Genomic DNA, 23,296 nt, shown 5'->3' with positions numbered 1-23,296 from the left:
AGGGTCCTTTTTTCCTGTTGACATCCTCACACTATGTGACTTGTAGTGATACTGAGTCACTGCATTCATTATTTAGTGACCTTTCAGGGCTTCTTCTAATTTGCTTTCTAGAAGGATACCTCTTCCTGCCGTGTTGTAGATGAGGAAACTGATGCCCAGAGAGATTAAATGACTACCCAAGGTCATGCTAGTAGTATTGAGTCTGCATTTGAACCCAGGTCCTGACTTCAGATCCAGGACTTTTCTCACTGTACCACACATGTGAAAACACTATTCATTGACATTGCCATAATCTTTGATTTGGGAAGCACCTAGGAACATAACTTCTCCTGTAATTTTTTTTTTTTTACCAGATTCATTGATTTGTTATCTCCTTATTCTATTCTAATCCAATTTAAGAAAATGTTTAATAAGTGCCTTCTGTGTCAAGGCCTTGGGTTCTGGGAACTGAGACAAAATGATAGTCTTTGCCCTAAGTGTTTACATTCTACTGAGGTGGATATAGCATGTATAAATATATACTGGAGAAAAGAGGAAGAAAGCCCTAAAGAGATTTGGAGCAGAGATGATTTGTGAACTGACCCTGAAGGCAAGAAGGAAATGTATTACAAGGATTTAGGGGGCAGCCTCTACTTTGATCATATAGAAGACTCAGAACTATCCTGTTACATAGAGTGAGAAAGTGTAGGATTCAGTCAGAGGACCTTGTTCAAATCCAGGGTCTGCCATTCATTACCTTTGTGACTGGTTTAGATCACTTAAACCTCATGCGACCTCAATTCCTCCTCTGTAAAAATAACAGGGTTGGATTAGATTACCTTTGAACACTTTCTGACTCTAAACTTTGAATCTTTGAGTTAAGGGAATGGCAGGCAAGTAGCTCTATCCCCAGACTGTTAACAGTCATCTGGCTCTTTTCTTCAAAGAATGACACACTCACACCCACCTTTTACACTTAGTTGTTTTTGTTGATTGTTTACTAAATGTTCTAAATGGGGAACTTGTTAATCTCTGTGACCCTGGGTAGAGCTTTTAAAACCTCCCTGTACCCCAGCAACTTTCTAAGAATATAAGAATATAAGTTGAAAAACAGTTGCCTCTCTGCTTTGGTGGAGTGATTTGGTGGGATTTATCACGATTTCAGTCTCCTTTCACTCCCAGTGGGCTGGGTATTCACTAGAATGTATACTGAAAGGGGTGGGGGGAGAAGGAAAGCCATAGTGATTTTATAGAAAAGGCACTATTCATTCTTCATAGTCTTACCAGGTTAATATTAAACCAAAAAGATGAGGATACTTCAGTGTGGGTATTGATGATGTAAAAATAGATACCTAGTGTGTGATGTAAGCTTGGCATTAAAAGACTATAGAGGAAAAAATAGGGTCCCCAAAGATTGCAAAATTAGTCATTTCAGTTACCATTGGCCCAGCCAGACAACCCTGTCAAAAACCCTTGCAGTCTCTTTAGGAGAGAGAGGGACCCAAATGATGTCTCCAGGTTTTCCTAGATTCTTTATTCCATAGCAATTCTTTTATTTTTGCCAATTTTTCTCTTCTTTTATTTACCTTGAAGAAACACCACTTCTTACTTCTCCCGAAAAAATGGGAAAGTACACATATTTTGGATTTGTTTTGTTACAGGGATGGTGGTGTTTGTTTTTGTTTTGTCTGAAAGACAAAAATGTCATATTTTTGGTTTTTTTAAAGTAGTGTAGTCCTTCGTGGAGAGTGAATTCCAACTTTTGATAGCACTTCAATCCAAACTTCCTTTAAAAAATTCATTTTTTAATCACAGAGAAAGCAAACATGAGGAAGTTATTTTGGCTGTAAAAAGAACCTCTGTATGGGTATTACCATTTTATACAGGATTGGGCATTGTAATATGCCTTCTTTGGAGACTAGCCCAAAACATGTTAGTAACATGTTAGTGAAGTTACCTCAAAAGTTTGTGTTTTCAAAAAGTTGCTTATATTTGATTTTATATTTCATTATCTTTCTGATTTGAAGTTGCCAAATACATTAATTTTTGGTTTTAGTAAAAGTTTCTTATATCTGAGTTGTACACTCTTTATAGTCAATCTCTTTCACCTACTCCCACCCTTTCTGGTGGTGCTGGCTTTGTGACCCTGTATGGATCATTTAAAACTTCCCATTGCTCCAGGTATAGGGAGAGGGAGTTTTCATACGAGGAATTCTTTACACCTATAAAATTACATCTGGTCTCTTCCCCCTCAGTTGTTTTTTTAAACATTCTGAATTTCATAAACAAGTGATGTCTCTTAGTATGCTCTGACAGATATCCATGGTTTTTACTTTGCCTTGTTAACTTTGAGAGGCTATGACTACAGAAACCCTTTATGTTGAATTGGAGTGTTTGAGATGGGGGAGGCCGCTGATTAAAACTCACCTTGGGGTTACATTTTAATCTTGAATATTTTCTGCAGTCCTAGCAGCTCTATTTTTGCTTGCCTATGTTTGAGAGACCTCTAGGAAGAATTATTTCTCCATTCTGGTTTTTGGCATACTTTTGATATTGCTGGTACAATACTTTTTCTGTTTGGTTGTCCTTATAGTTGAGGATCCTAAAAGGTCTTGATATTCCTGTACAGTGCTTTACTGAAAAAGAGAGAAAAGCCATGTGGCCATATTAAACTTTAGTGCTCTTGTTCAAACAGCTAAATGACTGCCATCCTTCATGCTTTCCATTGGAAATGGTATTTTGTATTTTCACTTCCTTTTGTAAACTGTTCAAGTTGGTGTGGTGCTGTTAAATATTTGCCAGCTTCTCTGAATGAAGATTCAGTAAAATTCATTAAAGTTATAAAAGGGTGTTGTTAGTGGTCAACATGAACTTGGGACAAATAGAATACTAAAACTATAGGAACTTCCATTGAAGCTGAAGAAGGTAGTTTTCAGGCAAATAAAAGAAAGTGCTGTTTGTGTCAGTATAATGTAGTAAGAAAAGTATGGAAATTAGGAAACCTCCTTTTGCAAATGGAAAACAGACCCTGATGGAGTGACATGCCCATGATCACCTGGAAGGATTTGGAGACCAAAATGACCCTATGCAGTATTTCTCTAAAGTTAAGAAATTGAGATGGCTCTTTAGTCTTTCTCGAAATTATTGATTATGTCATAGAGCAATTTTCCACAGTATGTCGGAAGGTACCATTGTTAAAGACAGTGTCTTGAAATAGGCTAGAATAAATGGACCATCAGTGTGAACCTTTGTGAAATGTTGTGACCCATTCATTGACATGCTTTAAGGAATAAAAAATTGCTACCTTAGGTCTGTTTGGAGGGGGGGAGGTGTCTGGTGAACTGGTTGACCAAATGGGGCATAACAGAAACATGTAGGAGGAAAGTGAGTCCACATCCATACTGACTGAGGGGAATGCTGGTGTGGTAAGACATTTCACTTGAGCTTTAGAACAGATTTTTGAAACATTTGAGGAAAAAATAGTTAACATTGTAGCCAGAGAATAAGAGAAAATGTGAGAGGAATTAGAGGTTCTCAACAAATTTTGATGGCTCAGTGATTAGTGAGCACAAAAAAGAAATGTTAAACATGTTATTACTTTTGTGACTTTACAGGGAGCTTTCCCAAATGCTCAGGTTTTTAAAAAGAACAGTTATAAAAATGGAAGCACGTCATTTAAATCAAGGAAAGAATATGAAAGTGGCCTGTACTTGTAAAATTAGAGCCTGAGAGGCTAAAGTCCTGGCTGAGCTATAGCTTCTGAAAAATGCTAAACAGAACATGGATATTTATTAGTATATTATAGTAAATGAAAGTTCCTCGTCTCTTTTTCCTTCTCTCCCTTTTATTTCCTCCTGTTTGCTCTTTGGTTTACTCTCACGTGGCTAAGTATAACAGAATATGTTTTTAAAAGATAAATTAGGTGGCATTATGTTGTTTTGTTTTTATCTTACTTAGTCTTCAAAATATAGAACATTAAAGGAATTGGAACCAAAGTATAGCAATTAGAGTTGTTTGTACCCAGCAAATCTTAAATTACTTTAGATCTCATTACTTGGAAAAATAATATACCAAGGTACAGAACCACCATTTGTGATCTTCATGGAATCTTGGAGAAATTTGAAAAGTTTAAGGAGATTTAAATTTTTTGAGGTAGAGAGGAGTGGAATTGGATTATGTAAATCAAAGACCAGTAGACTTGAACCTGAGAAAAATTCTAGAGACACTGAAATTGATAAATTGTAAGTACTTAGAAGGGAATATATCAGATCATTCCAGATTTATTGTGCATCATTTCTTTTTCTGACAAGGTTGGTAGATGAGGGTTACTAGGTCAGGAGAATTCTTGCAGTCATAGCATAGCTAGCATTTGTGAATCTTAAGTATAATGACATTGTAGACATCATGGAAGAACTGATGGGAAAGAGATTTCATACTTGAAAAAGTGAGGCTCACATCTTCATAACAACAGTCACTGTTTTGGTTTGTCATGTTTAGCTATGATTTGTTACAAATAAGGGTATTTTTTTGGTAGGGTGGGGGAAATGACTGATGTAAGAAAGAAAAGAACATTAATAAAACATTTTTAAAAGCTTAAGTTAAGTAAGAGTATAGTTAGCTGGATCTGTTACTGGTTGACCAAATCCAAAGTATTGATTAATAAGGATCAGCCTCAGTCAGGAAGGAATGAAGGTCCTAGGGTGACAGGCTAAAGAGTTTTGTCCTTCCTACCTTTCCATTGGGTGCTTCTATCGATGATTGACACATTACTTGATGTCTGCATTCTGTCCCAGTCTTTTAGTTACCTTCAAACGTGCCTACATTTGCATTATTAAAAAAAACCTTCACTGTTTCCTACCATCCCTCAAGCTATTGTCCTATTGTTCCCCTCCCCTTATCAGTCAAATTCTTGTAAAAGGCTGTCTGCATTCTTTGGAAGGACAAGCCAGTTCCAACTTTGTCATTATTTGCTTAATCAGTTTGACCGCAAAAAGTATGCTTAAACATAGTAAGTGTTAATGTCAGCTTCACAGAAACTTAACTGTAACCCTTTGCAATCCTTGTTACTGTATTTTTTCATGTTTATATAAATAGATGAAATCCAAGTGAATACAGAACCAGTTTTACTTTTTTGGCTTTGTATTCATATGAATCTTTCCATAAAAATAGGACTCTTTACATTGATGATTCACAACCTCTAGTTATCCACCACCCACTGGTCATTTAGGTTATTTCCAGTTTTTGTTCTTATAACAGTATTCTTATATACAACATATATATTACAACAGGCATAAAGCAATGCTTTAAATATTTTTCTATGGTCAGCTTTGTTAATTTCTTTGAATTACTTTCTAGAAATATATTTATTTCCACTAGTGGAATTACTGGGTCATAGATATGACGTATGGTTTTTATGGCTTCTGTATTTCCACATACCCTTCCAAAAAGAACATGCAAATAAGTTGCCTTTTAAACTTTCATTTTACTCTTTTTTGTGCATTGTTTTTGTTCTTATAACACCAAACCAGTCACCTTGTTTGTCCCAAATAATTGCTTTGATAAAGAATTGTTTTTCTCCTTATATTTGGGATAAATATATGATGCTTTTCCTTTTTCAGTTCTCTGGAATTTGGCATGATTATTGTGAGTATGGATATAAATTTATTTTTTCCATAATGTTTTCCCAGCCATATTTATTGAATTGACAGCAGTTTTCCTCATTGTACTGAGTCTGTAAATAAACTTATGTATATAGATATGTGTGTATATATGTATACATATTCTGTTTCTAGGTTTTATTTTGTTGTATTGGTCTAATTTTTTTAATATATGCTTAGTGCCAAATTGTTTTGATGACTGCCCTTTTATAATTTAAAATCTAAAAATATGTCACCCTTGATCAACCCTGTTACCAATATGTTCTTTGGTATTCCAGTTTTCATACAGTTTTCTAAAATATATTGATATTTTAGTATGGAATTAAGTTTATAAATTAGAACCTTTTTTTAAACTCTGCTTTATTTGTCATTAATGCCTAAATTTTTCCTTTATAGAGGTCTCATGTATTGGTAGTTACATACTTGTGTGTGTACACTTTTACATACATATTTGCTTGCTATTGTAAATGGGAGTCTTGTTTCTTCCAGCTACTTATTGCGATAATACGGAACCACAGTTGGCTTTTAACACATTGAACATCAAAGTACCTACTATGTGTAGGATCCAGCAGCTAACATTTGCATAACACTTTATAATAAAAATGCTTTGCATATTTCTCTCACTTGAGTCTTCCAGCAGTTCTGTGGAAGTGCCACCCATTTTATAGATGGGGAAAATGAGCCCAGAGAATTTAACTTTATTGTTATAAAACTAGTATTAAAGTCAGGGTTCCAGTCCTAATGTTCCCTGAAACTTTAGTCCAGAGTTCTTTCACATTGCTCCTTAGTCACACTGATTATCACTTTAAAATTATACATATATTACAGAATATTCATTTTAACAAACATTAAGCACCTACTGTGTGCAAACCATGGTAGGTGGGTAACTTGAACGTCTAGGAGCCTATAGTTTCTGTGGTAGGGAATGGCATGCGGTATGTACGTAAATAAGTTGTATTCATCCTTCGTTGCCAAAGAAGACCATGCCATCAGAGAAGTGGTGACATAACTTGCACTTGACTTTGTTTTGAGTGAGGGAGGACTGTGCAGGTCACCAGCCTCACTTCTCCTCCAGAGCCATCTGAATCCAGTGACCAGATATTCATCAGGATGACTGCAGATGACCCAGGATGCTCTGGGAAACCGTGGGCCCTTTAGGACAAGGTCTTTTAAAGAATGTTGGGTGTAAAGACCCACACAGAGCTATTATAGGGATATTTGAGAGAGAAGAAAGTACTTTCATTTGGAGAGATCAGAAAGATCACCTGAGGAAGGATTTGAATGAGGAGTGTGATATAAAAGTTGGCAGACAAATGTCAGGTTCAAGTTAGGGATCAACTGATAGTACAGTTTTGCTGTTCTGTAGCATGTATGAGAAAGGAGGCAAGTCTAAAAAGATAGTTTAGAGCCTGTGAAATTCCTCAGTGCCATCTTTAGAAGGTTTCATTTTTGTTTTAATTCTCATACAATTTGGAGCTATTGAAGATTTTTGGGCAAGGAATTTTTAATCTTTTTTTTTAAATTGTAGTGATTAAAAAGAAACTACCTACTGAAAGATTTTAACAAATATCTTTTAAATTCGTATAATCTTAGTGGTCAGAGAGAATTTAGATAATTTACCAGTCTGTAATATTGGGCTAGATGACAGTGTAGTAAGTAGTAGGAGAATTTGTAATTAATTGAAGGACTTTACCTAAAGGGCAGGAAAAGTTTACAGGGAGGTCAATTTCAGCTCAATATAAAATTATTACTTTAAGAGCTCTGTAATTTTATCATTGTGGCTGTTAGCACCATGCAGACTGGAAACCACATATGTAGTGAAATTCTTGTCCATATTCTTCCAACTGCAGGGGATCCATCCTTTTTAGAGACCTTCATGTAGATCTTTTTATATTTTGAAGAGTGCCAGTTAAGCTAATAGGCTATTCACCTGTTATCTCTGTGACCATTCCACCACCTGTTATGATCATATATTTCTTTAGAGAAATCCCTTAAGCCACTCTGAGCACAGATAATTTATTGGAAATACTCTATAGTCTTGCATCTCCATTGTCTGTTGGGTGACATGCAACATGAATTCCATAGCCTTGGTGGTGTTCTGAGATCTGTCATCAGAGAGTATTGCCAAGAGAATGTTTATTTAAAAGATGGGGCTTTTTTTGCTTTGGGGAAAGTGCTTGTATCATATACAGTATCTTAATTTCAGTCTACCCTGCTCTCTTTCTCTTTTTCAGTTCTGGGACCAACTGGTTTTCCATTCAAAGTGTGTATCCCAAATATATCTACTGATGTACTATAATTCAGTGGGCTGATCATCTAACTGCATGTTGTAATCTAGGCAATAGGCATTTAAAGATTTATTTAGTTTTTTTCTGTGTAGATTGTTAGGCTGATCTCTTCTGAATAATCTTGGGTGGTGCATTTGGCTTGATACCCACAAGAAGGAATTTCTAGAGGACCTCACTATCAATAGGGAATTCCCTTTTATGAAGGTTGACCTCTGATGGTGGTGGACACCTTTTGCCAAGTATGTGTCTCAGTGTTTTATGCCTGTGCTGCATTGAAACTATTTATTCTTTTAAGAGAATCATTGAACAGTATAATCTCTGGTTGCATTTGTCAGGGAATATTTTATGATCTTAGCATATGCCTGAAGATTTCCATTGGAGAAGAAACTTTAAGGCTGTGTTTTACTCTAGATCAAATGCTTTGTTATAATCAGTTAATGCTGGGATTTTGTGTTTTATGATTTTTAGTCATTTGAATGTCATTTGTAAAGAAACGATCTGTTATGTACAGCTGTTTGAAAGACATACTTTTGTTCCTTTCTCATCCTTCCATCAAACACACATTTGATCATTTTTCTAAAGATGAGAGACAGTGGGCCTTTGGGTCACTAGTTACTTCACCTTTTAGAGACATCAGTATCATTTGTGATTTCTTCTACTACCACTTGCATTTTCTTATCCTGCCTTCCTTGAAATAAGATGTGACATGAACCCTCAAAATCAGAACAGGTTTTCTCTGTGTAATTTCTACTAGGAACATATACCAAGGGAGAAACTACTAATATAGATCCACCTTAGTTACTGTATAGTGGCCACAACATAGCAAGAATAGTAGTCAACATACCCAGAAGTTCACCAGAGACAATTTTTTTTTTAAAGGAATAAGTAATAAAATCTATTAGCTCAGATTTCTGCACACAAATATATACAGTGTGGGTATTAAGAAAGATGAGCTAAGAGGTCCTATGCAAATTTTACATTAAGTACTGCTGAGACTTGAGATAAAACCTGTGTCTGGAATATGGATCAGTAAAGTTATACTTCAGTCAAAAGAAACATGGTAAATAAATGGAGGTGGGGATAGAGTAGTACTGTATAATAAAAGTTATACTAATCAAGGAAATCTGGAGACCAGAAGGGAGCAACTGTTTGGGTGGAAAATCAAGAGGAAGTACAAACAGAAGCAATTTTGAATTTGGAGCATACTACAAACCACCTGGATAGAAGGAGGAAATTAAAGAAGAGCTTGGGAAAACGTCACAAGCTTGGCACAAAAGCATAATATGGTAGCAATAGGGGACTTCATGTTTTTGGACACTTGATGTACCTCTGCCAAAAGCAGAGCAACTGATACATTTCTTGATTTGCCTTCAAGATAATTTTCTTTTTCAAAAAAGATAAAAGCAGAACTAAAAAAGAGAAATCCCATTTTCAACATAATTTACACCAACAAAAAAGAATGACTTACTGGGCTAGAAATGATGGAAAATTTGAGAAATGGCCATTCCTTTTTAAATTTTTGATAGAGGAGAGTTAAGCTCAGCATAATCCGATATGTACTCTGGATTTGGGGGAGAGCAGGTTTCAAAGCGTTTGGAGAAAGAGTAGGTGGAGTAATTGGACTAAAATTCTACAGAATTTAATTAGACAAGCAGGAATAGAAAATCCTTCACAATGAAATTCTGAAGACACAAAAAACCCAGTTCTGATGAGGAAGAAGAAAGAAGACTTTTTTTAAAGAGACCAGTGCACTGGGAATTCATTGATCAATTTAAAAAATTTTAAAATGCATGTACAAAAGATACTGAAAGATGTTACAAAAGCTTTGCACAATTCTTATGGTATAAGAACAGTATGAGGAGGCCTCACAGCTCCTGGGCTGAAGTTGGTAAGGAAATCTAAGGATAACAAGACACAGGCTGGTTTTTCTTTTTTGTTTTTAAGTTATGTTAGAGAAATAGGAAGATTAAAGAAGGAATTAGATGCTGCTTGGAGTGAGGAGGGATAATGATAACTGATGGTGAAACTAGAATTAGCTATTCATCAATTTTTTTCTTTCCTTTGCCAAAAAGACTTTTTGGACTCGAAGGGACTGAACAAATAATGACTCAGAGGAAGTTGATAACTAAGATAAGTGAGGAGATAGTAGGAAAGCACTTAGTTTGCCCTTGGTGATTTCAAGTCACCTGTCCCAAACAAACTGCAACTTCAGGTAATGAAAGAACTGGTGATGTGGCACAATGCTGAATTTGCAGTTAGAGAACCTGGATTCAGAACTTTTACTGTCTGACTGTGGGCAAGGCAGCTTAATCTTTCTCACTTGTAAATTGAATAGTTCTGACTAGGTTGACATCGAAAAGTCCTTTCCAGCTCTCTGAGTCTTAAATGAGTGCTGAGCCACTCTGTGTGTTAAAATTTTATCTTGTCCCCCTGACCACCTCTCTTTCCCCGTAGTAAGTTTATAAAGTAGCTAGTGTAAGAGGCAATAGCAGAAAATAAGATTACAAAGGGGAGCATAATTTATAAATTGTACCATGTATTAACCAAAAAAAATCATATCCTGGTAATTAATATGTGTGGAATCAGATATATCTAGTCTGCTGTCAGGTTTATGATCTTATACCTAAATCTCGGACAAATTGCAGACATCCACAGAAGATCAAAAAGTATAGATAATGTTGCGGTGATAATGGACAAGTTAACTTGAAAGTTTTAGTGACTACTTTGAGAGGATTTGAATATGTTAATTAATGGGACATAGATGGGAGTTAGTCTTTTCTCTCCAAAACCCTATAAAAATGAGACCTAATTTCTGCCATCCTCTCCTGAGCATTCTTCCATCTCCATCGGGTCCATACTACCTAGTGCTCCCAACTTTAATCCATGGTTACATGAGTAACATTCTCTGCCTCTCCTTGTCCCCATATCTCCTGCCTCTGTATCCTGTTCACTGCTTGTCTCTGTGCTCCCCTCTCCCCTCACCCTCAGTGGTGATTAAAATGTGATCACAGTTCTCTTTCCCACTAATAATCATGTCTTTTCTGGTGAGAACCTGGAGAATTAGGTGTATCTGCCTCCATTTCATAATTTCATAAATTATCAATTTACACTTTTCCCATTCATTTGTTAATCTGCTTGATTTGAATATATAGGCATACTCTGGAATGCCACTCCATCTTAATTTGCAGTGTTAGCATTTGACCTACAATAATGCTGAAAAACCCTGTTGTAATATTTGTGTAGCATTTTCAAGTTAACGGAGCCCTTTCCCAGAACTCTTTCTCTTCTGATCTTAATAGGTAAGGAAATTGAGCCTCAAAAGACTAGAAGTGGTTTCCCATAGTCACACAACTAGTAACTGTTGGAGCAGAGAGTTCAAAAACAGGACTTTGGACTCCATTTTCAGATGTGTGAAAAATTCCGGCCAAAGTGTTGAAGGAACTGGCCAGGGGACGTTTCTAGTAGAATTCCATCTGTCACAGGATTTAGCGTGTTGTGTGGTTGTTCGGTTGTTCCATGTAGTGAATGTCCGTTCTTGCCAGTGCCCCCCATTCTTTTGAGCTCATTTTGCTGAGTGTGCAAAGGTCTTGGAATATAGGACCTAGCGTCCTAGGTCCTGGAATATAATATGAATAAGAATCATTTGTGAATTTTGAAATGTCAATTTCAGTATTTCTGTAGCTGGCAAAAATGAATTGCAAACTGTAGAATCTTAGAATTACGCTTAGTTGTATTCGTGACAAAAAAGCTAGCCTATTTTAGGAGAAATATCAAATGAAAGTGCCATCATTTCAGTCCTTAACTGGAGTATATCAAAGTGCCGTGTAAAAATATTGCACATTGATGCCTATTTGGAATATTCTGGAAGTTTTCTGATCATAGAAATGGCTATTATGAATCTTTTAAGTTATCTCTATTTTTTTCTTATGTAATGTTCAGAATGTCTTTGTTGACAGTTAATCTGTAATAATCAGAAATAGGATCTCTGGGGCTTGTGGTGGCTAGGAGGGGCTTCTCACACCCATCCCATAACTCTCATACAAAACTCTGCTGTAGGATTTGTTCAGAGACAGGATATAATTACAGCAGATGGTTGCAGGTAAAGGTCAAAAGTTTATTTAGGTCACAGATACTCTTTTTTCCCCAGCGGTAAAACCTGTTAAGTCAGATTTCATCTATTCAAGTGAAGTCACCACAAAAGACCAAAATACAGCATCGAGATGTATGAACCCACGAAGACAAGGTAGCCTTCACAGACTTTTCTCTCTCCCAAAAGTCAAATTATTTGAAGTGTTTCAATTTTCCATGGACTAAACTTGCAAATGAAAGGGAACACTGGTGCCATAATCAAAAAAAATTTAAAAACCTATTTCATGGACCCTGGGCTAAAAATCTTTTGTCTAGTCTAATCTATATCTGGCTGAGAATTCCTTCTATACCATCTGGAACATTTCCTTAAATTAGTTAATTAACAAAGACCCAATAAAAGTTAGCTTTGGATTGGCTTTAAGTTAGGAAGTTTTTCCCTTGCTCCTTGACAAGAATCTGCTTTTTTTGCAATTTCCATAAAGTGTTCCTAATTCTTCCCCTTTGAACCAAGTAGAATCAATAAATTCCCTTTTTTCCATGTAAACATATTTTCAGTTTTCAACATTCACCTCCACAAAATTTGAATTTCAGATATTCTCCTCATTCCTCCCCTACCCCCACGCCCACCCCAGGACAGCACATAGAATCAGCATTCTTATTGACTATAGTTTCTGTAGTGCTTTAAGGTTTACAGAGTACTTAACGTGCTTAATCTCATTTGATTCTAGATAACTCTGTGAAGAATGGTACTGTTATCCCCATTTTACTGATGAAAGAACTGAGATTGAGAGTCCGACATCAAGCTTTATTAAGGGTTTACTATGTGCTGGACACTGAGAATATGAAGACCAGTCCCTGCTCTTAAGGAGCTTAGCTATCTAATGGGGAAAGATAACACCCAGGAGAAGAGTCATTATAGAGAAAGTCGAGGAGAGTACCCAATGCAACCTGGAGAGGGCTGTCCTTAAATAGGTTCCTGAGTTATCCAGTCAGAAGGGAGGGGCCAGAGATGGAAAGGTAATTCCAGGGTGTGAGGTCCAAAAGTGGAGGCACCTTCCAGGGTGAAGAGGTTCCTGAGACTTTGCAGAGGACACCTGGGAGAGCCAGGAGTGAAGCCTCGAGATAAATGCAAAGGTTAATTAAGTGATTTGGCCAGGGTCACACAGCTACTGAATTTTTGAGGGAAGATTTAAAATGAGGCTTTCCTGACTCCAAGGTTTAGCCCAGTCCACTACATCAGCTAAACCTGCCTGCCTTATTCCACATCAGAGCCCTTGAGAGTATAACTTGTTGGTGGGGGCTTCACAGCCTGCAAAGTGCTTTCTCTACAATATCCCCATGTGATAAGTGAGTGCAATTATTATCCACTCTAGTTTAACCTTCCCCATTGCCTTTTACCTATTCTTCTGATATGATCTTGAGCCCTTTTACCATCTCAGTTGTCCTGTCCTTTTTTCCCCTGAAAGAACTCTCCCCAGTCATGAACAGTTCCTGCTAATAAAAAGGGCATTTGCTCAAGAAGGAAGTTTTCTTTATTTGTTTTCTTCTATCAACTTGCCCAAATGTGAAAAAGAATAGTCAGAACTTTAGGTCCTTGTTAAAACAGTTATTACTTTGCACAAATCTGCTTTTTCTGTGACTTTTTCCATTCTCTTTTGCCAAAGAATTTCATTTGATGCCTGGCATCAGATGTCCACGTGGGAGAGGCTCTTTGGAAAATCAGAGAGTTTCCTCTCCTGACTAATATATAGGATGATTAAATTGAACTAGAAGTACCGGTTTCCACAGTAATGTAGATCTGATCATGGTGAAGGAGAGGATGAAATAACAGCACCTGGGCTAAGCATCACTAGACAAGCCCGAACCTGCGAGAGGCGGGGAAGTACCCTGAGGCAGGTAGTTAAGTAGGATGTTTTCTCTCCTAATAAAGCATGTTGTATTAGTTGACGTGAAAGAGAAAATTTTGTGTGTTCGTGGACAGTACTACAAATTATTTTCCTGGGAAAAAAATTTATTTCTTTTTCTTTTCTTTTTAAAGTGTTAGGAAGATGCCATAGGATTTCCCTGCCAGATGGATAAAATAATATTTGGCACTGGCAGTGGAGGCATATTGAAGTATAAAAGATAGATTGGGTAATGTTTGTGCATATGATGCTATAATCAGTTTCCATAAAGATTATAAGCTGCAACAGAAACCCAAGCAGCATGAGCTTTTTGTCATTACTAGTCAACACAGGAAGATATCTTCAATTTGGGACAGGGTGAAGGAATATGTGGACAGTTTTAATAATTTTTCAATTAGGAATGTTTCCTGTGTCTCCAGAAAAAAGAAACTATTAGAGGCATTAAGTTCTTAACCACTAATTTTTGGGAAAGTACATGTGTTACTCAGCAGTGAAAGAAGCTGAGGTAAATAGGAGGTGTCTCAGAATGATGGGTTTGTGCTCTAGGTTCATGAAACAAGCTGCCTGAGTGATGAGGTGAAATCCAAGGGGACCCATAAGAGTATGTAGAGTTTAATGATACCTTTCACTGAAATTGAAACTTGCCAAGCCAGTGTAGACCATATTTGACCTGGCAGGGAGTGTTCTCATATGTTTAACAAGCAAAACTGAGCATTCAAGTTTAAACAATTTGGCCTCTGTGGGGTATCATGCAGAACTGTAAGCCCTAGGGGACTTGGAGGAAGCTTTAATGTGTGATACTGTTGAGAAGAGTTTTAGAAATCATTAGAAATAGGAAACAGTTATGCTTTTTCCAGTCAGTCAATAGATATTTATTAAGCTCTGTGCCAGACAGTGGCACTGGAAATTCGAATCCTAGGGGAGTTCGGGGAAGATGCTTGGCTGGGGGCAGAACAGAGAAGTGCAAGAAGAGTACGGTCCATCTAGAAAGGAAGCTGTGGCTGGCCTGGGCGCTGTACTTCAGTGAAGGCTTGATGAAGAGCTCTGTACTCTGCCCTCCAGTCCTCAGGGGCACAGGGTACTTTGAGGTGTGTGTACTAAGGAGGATTGCAGTTTTGCAGGATATTGAGGTCATTCCAGAGAATCATTACACAGTTGGGGAAAGATAGATTCTTTAGAAAAGAGAAAAAGAATGAAGAAATTGAAAGTTGGCCTATACCATCAAGTTTGGATTTGAGCCAAAAGTGGTCTCACTGCTGAAAACTGCATTAAATCTTTTGGCTCTCATTGTTTTTTATATCACTAGAGCATCATAGAGACTTTAGAAAGAGATTGTTATCTTCTTGTACCTATCCTCCACTGGACCTTGCATGATATAGGCCATTGATATCTATTTGTTTGAGAGAGGGAAATGAAGAGCGAGCTTTCCCGAGATGAAAGCTGATGAAGGAAAAAAGAGCTTACATTTGCAACAGCTTCTTGGACAGAAAATAGTAGAATCTCCCCACTCCCACCCTTAAAAAAATTTTTTAAAACAAAACAGAAGAGACATTTGTAGTTTGCTGTCAGGGAGGCGTTTCTGCTCTGGTAACTGAGGTGATAATCTAAGAGGTTATTTCTGTGTTTTTGTGATTTTTTGTTTGAATTTATAAAGCTCTGAGCTTTTTCTGGACAGGTTTTCAAAAAGTGAAAGTGCTCACTGAAAACTCCTTAAGGGAAGGGAAAATTCTTTTGGTCTTACCGGAGAGTACTAGAGGGGAGTCAGGGGAAGTGGGAGCATTAAAAAATTTTAAGCAGATTTGTTGTACTTTTTTCTAGGAACAGTTATCCCCCCTGAGAGTGTAGTTTTTCCAACAGTGCTTTCTGTTGTAGTGAAATAGTTTTTACAAATAAAACTTACTACTTCTTTTGATTTGAATGTTTGTTTACTTTTTATTCTTAGCCAGCAGGAATGTTCTCAGACATTTAGCATGTCTAAAAATTCTCTTTAAAAAGCAATACTATATAAGTAAAATAATATTTGACTATATATTCAAGGAGTGCAAAACCAGTATGTGGTTACTAGTATCTGTATATATAGCAAGAGTTATCTCTCTGTTACTTAAAACTGTTACTTCATTTTATGAGTCTGGCCTCATGGGCTCCTGGTAGATACCATTGTTAGGGCCTAATCTGATGTTGCTGGAATAACCACACATGGCAGGTGGAATATTCAGACAACTCTTCTCTAACTTATAATTTAGGATATTTCACAAATATTCCAACTAATACAGATTGTCTTTCTGTGTATGATTTTTTGAAAAAGGGCTAAATTCATGTCTGCCAAGCCATTTGAGCTATTATTTAAATTCCAAGAAACTCGAGCCTCCAGGCTTCTCAGTGACAGTGCGATTACATTCTCTTTCACATAGTTGTGGTAAGAGTTTCTCCCTTGGACGCATTTAAAGTTTTATTTCTAGGGGTTTGGAGTTGAAATTTCTTTTGTTTGATCATAAACAATAAATTGAGTGTTGGAAAGGACCTTATGCCATCTATCACCTCACTCATTTTACAGGGAAGAAATAGAAGACCAGAGAGGCTCGGTGGCTGTTCAGTGTCATAAAGTTAATCAGTGGCAGAACTGGGATTCAAACTCAGGTCTTTTGACTCTGAAATCCAGCTTATTTTCCCCTGGCCCATGATCCCAGTAGAGCAGTTGGGGGAAATAGGTTGAAATTTGTGAGATTTTGTGTTGTTTTTAAAATGTAACTAGGCAGCCCAACACAGAGTACTAGACCTGAAGAAGTTTGGAAAACTAGCTCATACAGCCTCAGAGGCTTCAGCGAGTTGTGCAACTTTGGTCAAGACACTGAATCTTTGTCTGCCTCAGTTCTTTACCTGTGAAAATCAGTCACATGTGTTAGAACAACATGATACAGGAGAAAGAATGGTGGGCTTTGGGTATAGGAAACTTAGGTTCGTTCCTGCTCAAATACTCATTGTAGCAGGTTATTTCCCAAGTCTGGGCTTTAATTTACTCATTCATAAATTGATAGATATGCAATTGGAAGAGAGAATTTAGCTCCGCTTCCTTGTTTTACAGTTGAGGAAATTAAGGCCTGGAAAGATTAAGTGACATCTCCAAAGTCACACAGGCAGAAAACAGCAGAACTAGAGTTTGAGAATATTTAGTCCTAGTGGTTTGTTGCTAGAGGAATAAAATTCCACAGGAGTTGTCCTCTGGGTTTTTTTTTTTTTCATTTCATTTTATCTTAGTTCTTTGCCTCATTTCTCAACTACTTTTTTGCCTTTGATTTGTATTTGGCTACCTTTATATAATAGATGGACAAGGGTCTTTTTTTCATATAATTTAAAAATATTCTCCTTATCTTTGCAGGTTTCTTTTGCCAACGTTTAACACATCACTCTTGGACCATGGGGAATATATTTGCTAACCTTTTCAAGGGACTGTTTGGCAAAAAAGAAATGCGGATCCTAATGGTTGGTCTGGATGCTGCAGGAAAGACAACTATTTTGTACAAACTGAAGCTTGGTGAAATAGTAACTACTATCCCCACTATAGGTAAGCAGTTAGCATTGCATAAGTAAATGGCAGTTCTGTGATCTGGGTCAAATGAAGACTCTTGAATTGGATCCTCTGACAAAGGTACCTTTCCTCCTAGTTGTAGCAACAGGAGGAAAGAAATAGAAAATTGAGTGGTACAGCTGGGAGCTTGGCTGAAAAGGCAAGAGTTTAAGAGAGATTGAAAAGACTCAATGAATTTGAGCAACTGAGCATTTGCAAGTCTCCAATAAAAGCTTAGTAACTGGGGAGCCAAGATCACACGTTATCCTTTCTAGCAGTTGGTTTGTTTCTATGGAAGTTGAAGAGCTGGCTCTGTCTGAATTTCTAAAAGAAAAAGGAGTTCTTTAAAAAAGGCTTCCAAGTTTTATTTTGTTGTGGTTTTTGGTGGGATGGTGGTGGTGGTTAGATTTTGTATTTTCCAGAAAAGAATCTCCAGAAGATCTTTATGCGTATAGAAGTCCATAGTTAAAGATCTGGTGATGGTTTGGGTCCGTTTTGATCCATGCTAGCCAATAGACATTTATTAAGTCGCTATTTTGTGCCAGCATTGGTACTAAGTGTTACTTAGCAAGGAGCTTAGAATCTTTTGCGAGAGACATCATGAAAACAATTCTGTATAAACAAGTTATAGAGAGGATAAATTGGAAGTAAGCCCTAGAGAGGAGGCACTAGAATTAAAAGGTCTCAGGTAGGGCTTCCTGTAGAAGGTGAGATTTTAGCTGGGACCTCAAGGAAGCCAGGAAATAGAGATAAGGAGAGCATAGGGGAAGGGGGGGAGATAGCTATGAAAATGCCTAAAGTTTGGAGATGGAGTGTCTTGTGTGAGGAACATCAAGGAGAGGCCACTATGAAGAACTTCGAACACCAAACAGGAGTTTATATTTGATCCTGAAGGTGATAAAGAGACACTGGAGTTTATTGAGTTGGGGGTTGCCATGTGACCTGAACTTCAGGAAAATCACTTTTGGCAGCTGAGTGGAGGATAGGTTAGAGTGGGAAGAGACTTCCCAATAGTCTACTGGGATGTCCAGGCCTGAGGTACACCAGATTAGTGGTGTTGTCACAGGAGAAAAGGGGGGCATCCACAAGAAAAGTTATTAAATTAAAATTGCAAGACCTTACCAGCTGATTGGGTTGTCAGCCTAAACAACTGGGGGGATGGTAGTACACTTAATAGGAAGATAGTGACAATACTAGTATTTAACAGAGTTATTATTCTGTGTTTATAGAATACTTATTATATCTATGAGATATATTCAGTGAGGGAACACCTCAGTTCTAACTGTAAATATCCAAATTTGACTTCATAGCCAGAAATTTGAAGCGGTTCTGTAGTAGCTAATTTAGCAGTATTTTTTGAGTTCATGCCTGTGATTTCATTATTATAGGGAACTCTCAGTGAGGAAGCCTCCTCTACCAGTGGAGATCAAAAACTGTCCTTCAGTATTGAGATTACTCCTGGGCACTGAGGGAATAAGTGACTTGCCCAGGGTCATAGAGCCAGTGTGGATCAGAGGCTAGACTTAACAACCTGCAACTTTCTGACTCAGCCTGTTTGTGTCAGTGTCCTATACTGTACTAGTTCATGTTTTTACTTAAAGAAGAGATTTGGAAAATAGCCAACTGAATAGCTGTGAAGCTTCTTTTATTTAATGTTTTCTTCGTACTATAATTTTCAAGGTGTCAGTTTATAATGGTTCCAGCTAGCTACCAAACTCTACAAAAGAATATCCTATCACTAAAGTTTTCCTTTGGGACTTAAAAGTCTTACAAAATCCAGACATTACGTAGACTGATGCTGATGGGTTGTACTGTAAAATCATTGTTGCCTTTGAATTCTTACAGGTTTCAACGTAGAAACTGTAGAATACAAAAACATTAGCTTCACAGTGTGGGATGTAGGTGGCCAGGACAAGATCCGACCCCTGTGGCGCCATTACTTCCAGAACACACAAGGTGGGTTATAGATTTGGGTCTTTCTCCCTCAACCCCAAGAGTCAGTTGATGCTTCTGGACTGTGCTAGATACTACTGAGAGAGAAACAAAGCTGTAGGCCTCTGTTCTCCATACTAACAGTTGATTTTCTTGAGCACTTTGAGACTTATAAAGTGTTTTCCCACAAAGTCCTATGAGGTGTGCAAATACTTTTCCAATTTACAAGTCAGGAAACTCACTCAGAGAGATAAACTGGTTTGCCCAAGGTTGAAGAACACAGACTTGAACTCAGCTGATCCAACTCTTAATCCAGTTCTTTGCACTGTTCACTGAAATCCTGTGTATTTAACTATAATGTAGACTGTAAGTGCATGGAAGGTATTACCAGGATATGGGAGCATTAGGTTTATTAAGAAATCTTGAATGGAAAACTTTTGATGACTGATTCCTTTTTTTTTCCTTCAGATGTATAACATTCTGGTAGTACCAGAACTCTATTTTGATAGTCATGCTATGATGGTATATATCAGTAAATACTTCATTTCTTCTGACCTCTCAGCTATGCCAGTTAATATTTATAGGATAATTAGCTCAAGGTATCTTAAGACAAACTGACAGACCTTTAAGAATGTGTCTTCCAACCTTCCTGAAATGCTACTTTCTTATTTTCTAGGACTGATTTTTGTGGTTGACAGTAATGACAGAGAACGAGTGAATGAGGCCCGAGAAGAACTGATGAGAATGTTGGCAGAGGATGAGCTTAGAGATGCCGTTTTATTAGTGTTTGCTAACAAACAGGTATATGCTTGAAGAATATCCAGAAATGTTTGCCTTACTCAGTTTGTTTTGCGGGTGACCAGAAAGTGTAGATTTGGTATTTATTGCTCATTGTGTCATAGAATCTTAAACTGTTAGAACTGGAAAGGACATTTGAGAGCATCGAATCCACACCCTTTATTTTACAGAGCAGAAAACTGAAGCCCAAATAAGAGGATGTAATATGCTTTAGTTACAGAGCAAGTTAATAGTTGAGTCACAACCAGAGCCCAGGTCCAAAATTACTGTCAATTTTCAGTGATATTAGCTGCCCCAAGAGTACTGTGCCCATTTGAGGCTCTTAGGTTTTGAGAGGGTAATAAAAGGTTTGCCACCTGTAGTGGGTGAAAGATGAAATGACTAAGGCAACAAAAGTTTGATCTTCCAAGCATATCACTTTATTAAACAGTGCCTGGCCCAGAAACCCAGGACCAGATCTCTTCAGCTTAAGCCTGGACTCTGAATATAGGGGGAGATGGATTTATACATCAAAAAAAAAATAAGGCCAGTTAATTAAGGAAACAATACAAATAAGGTAATCGGATTTCTGATTGGAAGAAAGACTTAAGGACTTTCCAGGTTGGGAGGGGGAGAGAGTGAACAGATGCAATTCTCTGAATTCAGAAAAGGAGAAAAGAGTATGTACAGTGAGAGATGGTTTGAGGAAGAGAGTTGACAGTTGGCTGGCTGATTGGTAGGAGAGATTCGGGTTATATTCATGGAGGGACTTCCCTAGAAGGTTAACCACAAATTGGTTGTCATGCAAATAGGTTGCCTTGGGAGACTATGGAAAAGGTGCCAGATCTAAGAATAGCAGTGATCTCTTTGTGGGTTGGCATGGGAGGGAAGCCTGGCCTGGAGTAATTTTGCCTGGATAACAGAGGATTTGGATTCTCTGACCCTTTGAGCTATGTGGCCTATGTCATTGCCTCCTGAAAACCACTTTTCTCTTCTTTTTTTCCCAGGATCTTCCCAATGCCATGAATGCAGCTGAAATCACAGATAAACTTGGACTGCATTCTCTTCGTCACAGAAACTGGTACATCCAAGCCACCTGTGCCACTAGTGGGGATGGGCTCTATGAAGGACTGGACTGGTTGTCCAATCAGCTCCGAAACCAGAAATGAATCAACAAAAATTCCTCCTCCCTCTTTCCTTCTCTCCCTCTTATTTCTTCCTATTCGCCCTTCGCTTTACTCTCATGTGGCAAACTGTGCTACTTTGTGGTATTGAGTGCCGGAAGCTGTTTTTTCCTACCCCTTGTCACAGTATGTATTGCACCATGCTGTAAATGTGGCAAATACAGGCCTGAAAACAGGTTTCTTATTTAATGTAAATAGTTTTTGTTTCCAATGGGGCAGTTTCTGGCACTCCTATGCAATATTACTCAGCTTTTTTTATTGTAAAAAAATCAACTCACCGTTTAGTACTGGGAAGGGATTTTAAGCACATTGACACTTGGGTTGCTGGGGGTTAACGTGCAGCAGCAGAGCCGAATGCTACTACTCCTACTGGCTTGTGAGATCTGTGTTGAGATCCATTTTGGTGGTTGGTTTTTAACCTGAACTCAGTGTATTTTTTTAAATAGTAAAAAAAAAAAAAAAGACAAGTAAAACACTTGAACACACAGAACAGAGAAATATGCTTAGTGTAGGTTTTGCAGTAACAACTTGAATACCAGACCATTGTAAATTTGTCTGCAGTTTCTCTTTTGAAACTTGAGAAATGATGATAAAAATCAAACAAGTGATCAATTTTGCATGGTTAAAATAGAGATCCATGTAATGCTATGTCTTTGGATCTTTATGTATTTCATAGAGTTTGTGCTTGTATTTGTGCTCACATGGATACTTATTAGGAAAAAAAGCTTTGAGGTTGTGGTTCAGAGCAGGCTGCACATTGAGAGCATTAGATCTTCAATCATAAACTGTTTATAACTAGACTTTTTCCCCCTTGCAGTTCAGGTCAGGCTGTGATTAGTTCTCCATTCACACTTGAATAACTCTTAGGAAGGACACAATTATGGCTGGTTATAAATATTGAGAAGCGCTTTCTCATGTATTTGGACAACAAAAAAACCAGCCGTTTAATTTTGGTCAAGTGTGTGTGTGGTGCTTCTGTTTGAAACCTCTCCACAGTAAGCACAGCCTGCGTTAGCCCCAAAGCTTGGCTGGAGATATTTCACAAACAGTCAGGGACACCAGGTGTTTCTGTGTGGTGTCTAGGTTTTGAAAGAAAATAAATTGAGCATGAGAGCTTGGGGAGTCATTCCATTCTAGAAGTATTCGGTCCCATTTTGGAACAATCCCCCTATCTGTATATGTGTGAAATGTCCTTTACTACCCCTCATTACTACAAGGGTCAGATTTGCCATCTGAAAAAAAGATCTTTACTTTTTTTTTTCTTTTGTATTTTGATAAACACTGAAGAAGCTGGAGCTGTTAAACTTTATCTCGGGAAAAACTCAGAACTGGTTTGTTTGGTGTTGTGGAAACTCTTACTGCTTTCAATACACAATTAGTAATCGACTGTTTTGTATACTTGTTTTCAGTTTTCATTTCGACAAACAAGCACTGTAATTAAAGCTATTAGAATAAAATCTCTGAACTATTTCAGGGGGTTTTTTGGTACCTTAATACTACCTGGGTTCCTCATGACTATACAATAATAATTAAGCAGAAGACTTCCCTCCAGGCCAATCTGGTCGGTGCAGGCTGGTCTGTGGACCTTAATAGGCAGCCACAAATTACTCTCCCCATTAAAGGCTCCTGGACTTTTTGATGATGGCAGTGGTTTTTCCACAGAACTCAAAAGCTCTCAGTGATAGTCACGTCTACTCTAATGCTTGGCATAATGGAAAGAACATTTGAGTCCTGCAATGCTTGAATGAAAGTTCAACTCAATGGCCTCTAAGCTCTCTTCCAATTCAAGGTCTTTGATTCGGAAGGCAGCTAGTAGCATTATTTCCAGTTTATTGATGGGGAAATAGGTTATTGTTTAGCTAACACATAGAAAGTCAGATTCAACCTGAAAGCTGCTTTCCTAGCCCTCAAACCCCACTCC

The 23,296-nt window shown here is 37.6% G+C and overlaps 1 protein-coding gene across 4 annotated transcripts in view; it reads left to right on the top strand.

Annotated features, from left to right (window-relative positions):
* ARF1 (ARF GTPase 1) overlaps nucleotides 1-22,845 on the top strand; it is a 29,408-nt gene extending 6,563 nt beyond the window's left edge. For all 4 annotated transcript variants that reach the window (XM_072653013.1, XM_072653001.1, XM_072653010.1 and 1 more), the window contains 4 exons: nucleotides 17,294-17,479; nucleotides 19,328-19,438; nucleotides 20,091-20,215; nucleotides 21,199-22,845. In XM_072653013.1, coding sequence (XP_072509114.1) covers nucleotides 17,332-17,479; nucleotides 19,328-19,438; nucleotides 20,091-20,215; nucleotides 21,199-21,360 — 546 coding nt within the window. In that variant the 5' untranslated portion in view covers nucleotides 17,294-17,331 and the 3' untranslated portion in view covers nucleotides 21,361-22,845. The remainder of the gene's footprint in view (nucleotides 1-17,293; nucleotides 17,480-19,327; nucleotides 19,439-20,090; nucleotides 20,216-21,198) is intronic.
* Nucleotides 22,846-23,296: the final 451 nt, after the last annotated feature.

The sequence above is a fragment of the Notamacropus eugenii genome, chromosome 1, assembly GCF_028372415.1.
Source record: "Notamacropus eugenii isolate mMacEug1 chromosome 1, mMacEug1.pri_v2, whole genome shotgun sequence".
Lineage (NCBI taxonomy): Eukaryota > Metazoa > Chordata > Mammalia > Diprotodontia > Macropodidae > Notamacropus > Notamacropus eugenii.
The sequence above is the reverse complement of the archived record's forward strand: the minus strand, read 5'-3'. Positions and strand labels throughout refer to the sequence as shown.